The 9,983-nt window shown below is 33.3% G+C and overlaps 1 protein-coding gene and 1 pseudogene across 1 annotated transcript; one reads left to right on the top strand and one right to left on the bottom strand.

The window, feature by feature from the left end:
- The first annotated feature begins 3,364 nt into the window (after positions 1-3,364).
- Positions 3,365-5,243, top strand: LOC125203327 (large ribosomal subunit protein eL28z-like). The gene is made up of 4 exons (XM_048101651.2): positions 3,365-3,522; positions 3,611-3,760; positions 4,186-4,346; positions 4,928-5,243. The coding sequence occupies exons 1-4, from the start codon at positions 3,387-3,389 to the stop codon at positions 5,048-5,050; spliced, it is 570 nt and encodes a 189-aa protein (XP_047957608.1). The 5' UTR covers positions 3,365-3,386; the 3' UTR covers positions 5,051-5,243.
- A 1,092-nt stretch (positions 5,244-6,335) lies between these two features.
- On the bottom strand, positions 6,336-7,682 carry LOC148923244 (uncharacterized; annotated as a pseudogene).
- Positions 7,683-9,983: the final 2,301 nt, after the last annotated feature.

Genomic DNA, 9,983 nt, shown 5'->3' with positions numbered 1-9,983 from the left:
TGTGAATTTTATTTATGCACATTTTATAGATAAATAAAGACTAAAAAGACAAAAATAAATTGAACCGCCGAACTGGCCTGAAACTGCCGGTTTTGGCCCCAAAACCGAAGGTTCTGAGCCGCCACCTAAATCGGTAGTTTCGGGCCGTGAACCGGAACCGCCAAACACCTATCCGGGCCGGTTCAGGTTCAATGATTTGATAAGCGGTGAACCGTCGGTTCGAAATCGAAACCGACAAATTTTGAACCATGTGCACCTCTAAACATTGCTACACTTTTTCTTAAAAATCATCATTTCATGTGGAATCCTCCATACAAAATAGTTATTCCACATCCAATTTAATTAATTAAGGATTTGTATATCTTAATTTCTTGTTTATACATTGTCTTGTAAATCGTGTCACACAGATAATTATAATCTTTTCTCTGAGAGATTCAAACAACATAGATTATTTTATTGTTAAAGTCGGTAATAGGCAAAGGAAAAAAATCATCATTCATAAAACTGACTCAATGTTAACCGAGACAAAATTTTGCAGAAAATTCAGTGAATAATATAATGGAAAAAAATAACAGTGAATGAGTGATTATAAACTATCAGATACTTATATATATAGTAAAAAATAAATTATAAATAACAAAAAAAGTTATAATTTTCTTCAAAAACCTTTCACTTTCACCTCTTAATTATGATAAAAATTTACATGAATTAAAAAACTTTTAAAATTCTCAAAAGTTTAAAGCCTACAAATTTGTATCCATGCATCAATATATTCCATCTGTCATGTAAAAATAGTACTGCTATAAAGTTTTGAAGAGACATACTCCCTCCGTCCCGAGAAAATATTCAGTGGTCCGGATACACCACGTTGCATGATGACGTGATGTGTCCCATTAATTAGAAGCTGACAAATGAAAGTAGTAGAAATATAGATATTACACTATATAAAATATCTAGTTCTTATAAGTAGAATAAAATTTTGAAATTTAAAAACTATTCAAATTACAGTATAAACTATTAATACACATATATTTATATTTCATCTTTTTTTCTTCATTATGTATTCACATTATTCTAGGCGTGCTTTTTAAAATTTGATGAGACTATTCTCTTTTTCTTTTTCCCAATTATATGGAGTATATCTATATATGTGAATGGGGCATGTTAGGGTGCCATCACCCCTTAAAATAACATCATATCACCATTTCTAGCCAATCATTTGTACACGTGGATGAATAATAAGCTGTCACGTGGAAAAAAAAAAGAAAAAAAATCTGAAAAAGACGGCCAGCAATTTGTTGCTCTTTATCTAGCAATTTTTCTTGTCCAGCAATATCCAACGCACTATACATCAATGTATAGATTGCTGTGTAGTGTTTGTAATATTGTTGTATAGCGTTTATAATATTGCTGTATAAGTTGTGTCACGATGTCACTTTAAGAGGGGTTGTCATTTTAACACAAACCTATGTGAACGTATTATATATAGCTCAAAATTCACAATACATTATTTAAATTTACCATTTTTTCATTTTGTCTTTATACATGAAAAAAAATCAAAAATAAAAACATAATACTCCGTAATAGACTAAATCATAATTAATCATGTTAGAACTATAGCCACGAAATTAAAATATATATAGAATTTTATTTTACCATTACATAAAATAAAAAAAAATTGACTTAGTAATGTATATGTATCTCAAATAATCACAATATATTAACTTAAGTTTAAAATTTTTTTATTTTGCATTTATATATGAAATAAATTAAAAATAAAAAAAATTAATAAACTAAATCATAATTAATCATATTAATACTATAGGCATGAAACTAAAAATAATTATATAAATTTATTTTACCTTACACAATATAAAAAATACTTATATAAATTAGTCTTACACGATGTGTATAGATAAATAAAAAAATGATTTTTTTTATTATCATTATATATATATATATATTAATAGTTTAAATTGTAAATTGAAATGTTTTTAAATTTCAAAATTTTATTCTATTTATAACAATTAGATACCTTATATAGTGCAATTTCTATATTTCTACTACTTCCATTTGTCAGCTTTTAATTAGTGGGATACACCACGTCATCATGTCACGTGGTGTGTCCGGAGCACTGAATATTTTCTCCTCCGTCCCATAATAAGAGTCATATTTTTATATTTCGATCAGTCTCACAATAAAAGTCACATATCACTTTTACCATAAATGGTCACATTCCACTAACTCATTTTACTAACATTATATTATAAAACCAATATAAAAAAGTGGACAACATATTCCACTAACTTTTTCCAACCCAATATTCTTTACATTTTTTAAAATCCGTAGCAAACACCAAATGTGACTCCTATTGTAGGGTGGATGGAGTATTATCTTTTATTGTGTAGTTTATAGATTAAGAAAGAGAAAGAAACTAGGTAACAAAATTAATATTAATGAATAGTAGAGTCCGCATCTAGTAATGTTTATTTAGACTAGTTTAGAAAGTTCATAATTTTAAAAGCATACACAACCGTGAATCGGAAGGATTAGTTACACTGCACATAGAGCAACGGAATTATATGGTTCTATATAACTTCGACTTTGTCTCCTATGCTTGTGCATTGGGATGGGATCCATGACTTCCCTACTTGGAGTAGGCTCCAAATGTGTGCGACACAAACACAGTCACAAATGGGGCACACCAAATATTAATGGTTTCTGAATACACAGAAATGACTGAGATATTGAATTTTTTTAAGTTTATGCTTGTAGAGACAATTGTTATACTCCAGTATTTAATGTTTTGTTATTTTAGGCATGCAATAATATAACTTTTGAGGTTTTAATATTGTTTATTGTTATTATATTACTTTGATATAATTTTGATTAGATATAACAATTATTATTAGTATTACGAATTGGGTCATGCCAGCAAAATAACGTGCATGATAAAAAATCTACGAAAATAAAGAGCAAGTAGCCTTTAGAAAAGCTCAACAGAGCTCACCAGCTGCAATCGATTCATCGGCAATTGAACAATGAAAACGTGAAATTCAAGCATACATGATCACAAGTTGAAGCCCCGTTCCGTATTCTTGAAGGCGAACTATTTCCTCATTCAGAGGTTGTCCCTCTTTGTAGGACGGAGGACTGTGAAATTATGTGAAAATCGCCCCCAAATTTTTTCGTTTTCGCAGAGTAGTGTTGGATTTAGATTGTTGACAGGGCTATTTTGGTCCACAACACATAGGAAAATATATAAAATAAAATTAAACCCCCAACCAAATCTGGGATAATTCCTTACTAAACCCAAGATATGGGTCATACTTGTATGGGCCAAACACTCTCAAATCAGCCCATGTTTCAATTCTGCCGTAACTAAAATGGAAACTGAACAGGCCCATAGGGTTATGCCCGCGATTCCCAAATCACACATATATTTCACAACATCGTCTCCGTCGCTCTTTCTCAAGCCGCCTCACTGTGAAATCCTCGATTCCCCATTCCTCTCTCTATCAGGTCGATTCTCGCTCATCAACACTGTATAGCTGCGATTTTAAGCAATGATTACTCTTATTTGATTCTACCTCTTTTTGTATTGTAATAGAAATGGCGACGGTTCCTGGGCAGCTGATATGGGAGATCGTGAAGAAGAACAATTCGTTTTTGGTGAAGGAGTTCGGGAACGGCACCGCCAGTGTGAAGTTCAGCAAGGAGCCTAACAATCTCTACAACTTGCACTCCTACAAGCACTCTGGTTTGTTTCTCGACTTTTTCCCCTTGTAGCGTGATATGTTTTATCATTGATGGAAATATACGCTAAACATCTTCCATGAAATTTTTATTTGTGTTCGGAATAATTTGGTTATTTTACATGATTTTTGGATTTATTATTCGCCATAAAATTGATCAAGCTTACGCCGTTTTAATTGTTACCAGTTGAAATTCTGGCTTCTCATATCGCAAATCTGTGTGTACCTAGCATTTGTACGGACACTTGGAGTATTGCTTATTGTTAAATAAAGAGATTCAGAGGTTTTGATTTTTTTGGTGCTACCTTTGCTGAAGTTTTCTAATTTGTTATCGAATGGATATCTGTTGAAAGTCGGCTATTTATGCACTGTCCATCACATTGAACTCTACTCTGCACATCTTATTTTGCTAATGAATCCTAATTAATAGGGTTGGCAAACAAGAAAACTGTGACCATTCAACCAGGAAAGGATCAGTCTGTGCTGCTTGCAACAACTAAGACCAAGAAACAGAACAAGCCCTCCACTTTGCTTAACAAGTCTCTCATGAAGAAGGAATTCAACCGTATGGCAAAGGCTGTCGTCAATCAGGTAATATTACACGTACCCTGTTTTTGCTAGTGCTTAATCTATGTTATTTCTGTGTTTTGCGAAGTTTGAGTCTACACTAGTGATAAACTCATCAACGAGAACTCTTAATGTGACCAAACTGTCTTAGCAAAAATGTTACTCCCTTCGTCCCACCCATGTCCACATTCTTGAGTGCCACAGGATTTTAGGACTAGTTGTTAGGGGGAGTAAGTAGAGCGAAAAATGTTATTGAATACTTTAATGAGAAGAGAGGAGAGAGGATTTATTTTCAAATATAGAAAGTGGTGGACATCTTGAGTGGTACAAACTAAAAAGGAAAGGTGGACACCTTGAATGGGACAGAGTGAGTATTAGTGTTGTTTATATGCTCAGCTCTCTTTTATGGTCTTATCTCTTGAGTTTTGAGAATCCTTTTCTGTGCTAAATAACACTCTTCTCAGATAATGATCTTTATAAAGGAAATAGATCAAGTTGATAATGTTGCTTAACTAAAAACAATCATATTTGTTAATTATTATTGCTTGAGTCCTTGTGAATGATGTTTATGCACGTCATATTAACACCTTTTCCTGTGATTGCAGGTGGCTGATAACCATTACAGGCCGGACCTAAAGAAGGCAGCACTTGCTAGGCTAAGTGTTGTTAACAGAAGCCTCAAGGTTTCCAAGTCCGGAGCCAAGAAGAAGAACAGGCAGAGGCTCTGATTGCGTAGATCCGGGTCAGGATATGTTAAGCAGCCTGGTGGATAAGCTTGAGTTCCTTTTCATGTCTATTCGTGCAATGGAGACCGAATTTTTTTATAGTAATCTTTTTACCTAAGATTTTATTGAGTGGAGCTATGGTATTTATTTTCTGGACCAATATATGCCTATAAATCAACCTGTTCCCTTATTTATAGTCCTTTTCTTCTCATTTGCCTTGTGGATTTATACTTTCTGTCAGATCGGGAATCCAGTTTTACCAGGTAGAATGTAGAAACCAGACAAGAACCTTTTTGTTATCCTTATACAGCTAGAATTCATCTCCATTTAAAACGAAACTATATATCATTAGAGCAATTGGTATAACATTCGAATCCATCATAAAAAACACATTTTCATGAATTCGTATCTATTCGTTGTTTGCATGAGTCGTGTTGGAAAACTCTCTGTAAGACTTCACACAAAAATAAAATGGTAATTAAAAGTAAAATCTCATAAAAATATGACATATTTTCACCTAAAAGAATCAGCTCCAGAGACCGTCAATAACTCAAGCCATGGAGCCAAGAAAAGCTTTCGTTTATGGAGATATCGATTGATCCTCGTTTAGACCAATGCTCTCTATCATTACCAGAAATAAAGAAACTTCCGAAGCAATTTAAATTATAAGCACATCGGAAAAATCATCAAAACTCAAACAATTGAGCAAACAATGCTCTTTAGAATGTTACTACTATTAAGTGGCGTATGCATGAAGGTAGACATTAGCTGCGATGAGTCAGTTCTCATATCATAAAGCATACGCCTATTATAAGATATAATATAGACATTGACAGTTTTACTTCCAATCAACTTTTTATTAAAGACAAACGCCTATCTACATTCGTGATCCTCACCCAACTCAACTCCAATCAACTTTTTAATAAAATATTCATTTCTCTATCCTCTACATACACAACCCTCACTCAATTCAACCTCCATAAACCGTTTTACTTCCATCAATGACCTCAATCCAACCCAATGAAATATATTTTTTCATATATTTTTATATTAATATTTTGATTTATAATTAATTTAAATATATTAAATAATGTCTAAAAATTATAATAAAAAAGTATATGATTCAAATTTAAAACATAAAATATTAGATATTCAAATAATTAAAGCACAATATAATAATAAATTACACACATTAAAAAATACAATACGATAATAGAATAAACAAACCAAAATACAAATAAAGAGTGAAAAAAAAGCTAGCTTAAACGAGATAAACATTAGTACATATTTAATTGTTTGTGCCAAATCTAATCCAAATGTGCTCAATCAAATCTTCTCGAAGAGCAATATGAGCTTCTCTATTGCGGAGTTGAGCTCGATTAGTCATATATGATGACAAGCTCTCGATCCGTTGAGTGGAATAGCAAAAGCCTTCAATATTTTCTTCATGTACTATTGAATGTGTATCTTGAATAAACTCAGTGGCGTCATAATAATTTTGATATGTATCACTTTCATACTATCATATTATGCATGATACAAACCATCATAATTTTTTCCATCAAAATCTTATCCCATACAAGACACGGCCTTTGCAAAAATGCGAAACGTGCTTGTAGGACTCCAAATGCTCACTCAACATTTTTTCTAATAAACTCTTGGTGTTAAGCAAACAACTTATGCTTTTGAGTTTGTGAAGAAGTGATTGACTTGACAAATGTAGCACATGCAGGATATATGCCATCAGTAAGATAATATGCCCTATTATACTGATGATCACTACGTAATTAACATATGGTGCTCGACCTTCTAAGACATCATCAAAAATAAGAGATCGATGGAGTACATTAATATCATTACACGAACTTGAAGTCCCAAAGAATGCATGTCATATCCATAAGTCGTATGATGCCACATCTTCCAAAATGATTTGGTTTTCAACTTCTCCCTGTACATTGTCCAGCCCATGCGTTATGACAATTTTTCCAATGCCGATGCATGTAGTCTACACTCCCTATCATGCCTGGGAAACCACGTTGATCTGCTACATATAGAAGTTTAGCCAAATCTTTTTCGGTAGGTTTTCTAAGATATGTGGCACCAAAATATGAAATAACACCATCAACAAAATGCATTAGAGAATCTCTTGTTGCTATTGAACTCATCCGCAAATATTCATCGACGACATAGGATGATGTCCCATACGCCAACACCCGTATAGCTCATGTACACTTCTGTAAAGAGAACACACTTTGTCTCCAGCAGAATCGCGTCTCTCCTGAAAATACTCATCCTTAGCAGTTACAGCTTCTACTATCCGAAAGAATACATATTTGTGCATGCGAAATCGGCGTTAGAACACCTCTAGTTTGTACGTCGGGTTGGGATCAAAATAGTCATTGATCAAACGCTCAGCACCAATCTCACGCTGTCTTTGCAATACCTTTTTCTGACTCTAGAAGCTTGAACCCCTGCAGTTAGATTGGGAATGTTAGATAACATATTCTCAACAACTATATAAATTTGATGATTTTGTTGAGAAACTCGTTCTTCCCATTGATTGAGTGTAATGATATTTGAATCATAGAACTTGAATCTGATGAAAGTGTATGAGTTTTCATTGGAAGACATTTTTTAGAAGTGGAGTGAGTAGTTGGTGTTATCTTCAAAAAGAATTCACAAGTTATTTATAAACTAAATACTATTTACAAGTGGCACAAAATTCATATTTTTACCAAGACATGTGATAGACACATTTGCAGTAATGCATGTGACATATCAATAACTTTAGTAGGATAATGCATGTGATATCTGACTCATATTTCCAACAAGACAAGTGATAGACACAATTGCTGTAATGCATGTGACATATCAATCACTTTTGCCAGAAAATACATGTGATAAAGAAATTACGCTTGTGACATCTCAATCACTTTTGCCAGAAAATGCATGTGACATTGTTTCTGATATCCCACTTACTTTTGCATGTGATAGAGAAGTAATGTTACTGACATCTTAATAATTATTTTTACTAGTATTTGCATGTGATATCAAACTCATATCTGCAAATGCATGTGGTAAAAAATAGTGTTTGTGACATCCCACTTACTTTTGCAGAAAATGCATGTGACACTAATTTATATTACATAAAGTGCAAACAAAGATAACACCAAATGAGGCAAATTAAGATCACACAAAACTAACATTACATAATTAAAAGCACACCATACAAATATTACTACAACTAAGATCACACCAAACTAATACTCCCTCCGTCCCATTAAATATGCAACATTTACTTTTTGGCATGGGATTTTATGTAGTGTTGTTTTTTTAGTTAGTGAAGAGAGTATAAAGTAAGAGAGAAGAAAAAGTAGAGAGAGTATTGTTACCATTTTTAGAAACATTTCATTTTCAATGGGACAGACCAAAAAGGAAAACGTTTCATTTCTAATGGGACAGGGAGAGTATTACATAACTTATTCTCACACCAAACTCATATCAAACTAAAAGCATTCATTTTCCAAACACAATCTCCGTTAGTTTGCGTTTCATGTCTTGATCTTCTGGGGACAAGTGCTCTTTCTCCAACAACTTAATCAACATTTTTTGGTATATCTTCATAGAGGGCTTATCCCGCTTTTCACGTTCTATCTGCAATCGAGCCTATTCTATTTCGTTTTCATTATCTTTAGCTAGCCTAAGTGCATGAAGATCTACAGCACATTGTGCATTAATAGAATTAGATTGTGTTACCTTGTCTTTTCCTTTTCTTTTTGCCTTGTCTAGCCTATAGGTCGGGAACTAGTTGAATGTCCAAATGTGGGAGTTTCCAGATTTGAAGGGATAGTATACTCGCTGGATTCAGAAGTCTTTGTCCTCTTTGAGTTGCCACCATCATCCTGTTCATTAGCTAAATTTTCATTGTCAGGAAATACATGTGTTGCATCATGAACACTCCACTTCTGATGTTTTACTCATAACTTCATTAAGCACTATCAAATCTTGAAAGTCGTTGCCTTCGTCTCCTTTGTAGATGCTATGAGCTTCATTCTCAACATCCTGGTTGCTCATGCCACTCCTCTTTCGGGCGTTGGCTTCTTTGCAAGCAGCCACCCATTTGTTGTCGTTTTCGTTAAGTCGTTTCCATTGACTATTCAAAGAGTCCATATTTCTTTTGTTAATTTCACCAGGATTTTCTGCTTGGCATCCATGATACAATTTATGGACATGTAGCCATAATGTATCTCCCTTCTAATTTTTACCACGCACACTATTTTCGCTTGCTTAGATCCAAGAAGACATAAGTGCTATATCTTCTTTCACACCCCAACTTAAATTTTTTGAGCTCCTCTGATTTTTGTTTGCTTGTTGGACATCTCCGAACAAATTGCAGGTGATATTTCCAGACATGGGAATTTCAGTAGATGTGGGAATTTGGCTTAGATTTGGAGAAAATTCAAGGTTTTGTGGATACTCCGGATTTGAAAAAAATTGGAAGTTTGGATATTCTGATAATTGTTGATAATTTTAGGAATTTTGATGGTTTGGGAAACAAGGGCGATAGTCTGGATAATTTGGATCCATGAAACTAAATTTATCAAAACAAGAACGAAAAGAAAGTTAGTCTGTTTGTGAAGAGTTTTGCATGCGTAGTGGGATACATATAGAAAAATTTAAGCACAATAAAAAAGTAGCAAATAATAAAGAAATAATTAAAAATAATAATTAGTCATAAATAAAATGAACTCATTCACGTGATTTTTTCACAAGAGGAGCTCACGTGAATGTTTGGAAGAATAATTCACATGAATTTTGAAATGACATATAAAGACAAATATAATACTCCCTCCGTCCACGAAAATTCGTCCCGGTTTGACCGGGCACGGGTTTTAAGAAATGTAATGGAAAGTGAGTTGAAAAAGTTAGTGGATTG

The sequence above is a fragment of the Salvia hispanica genome, chromosome 6 (assembly GCF_029641045.1).
Source record: "Salvia hispanica isolate PSC_SH4W2 chromosome 6, Shi_PSC_v1, whole genome shotgun sequence".
NCBI classification, from domain to species: Eukaryota; Viridiplantae; Streptophyta; class Magnoliopsida; order Lamiales; family Lamiaceae; genus Salvia; species Salvia hispanica.
Note: the sequence above shows the minus strand (reverse complement) of the source record. Positions and strands in the feature narration are given on the sequence as shown.

What these genes read in the sequence shown, in the direction of transcription:
- LOC125203327 (XM_048101651.2), top strand. Translation starts at nt 3,387, where the DNA reads ATGGAAACTGAACAGGCCCATAGGGTTATGCCCGCGATTCCCAAATCA. An exon ending in CCCATTCCTCTCTCTATCAG is followed by an intron (nt 3,523 to 3,610) that starts GTCGATTCTCGC and finishes GTATTGTAATAG; the next exon opens with AAATGGCGACGGTTCCTGGG. An exon ending in CAAAGGCTGTCGTCAATCAG is followed by an intron (nt 4,347 to 4,927) that starts GTAATATTACAC and finishes CTGTGATTGCAG; the next exon opens with GTGGCTGATAACCATTACAG.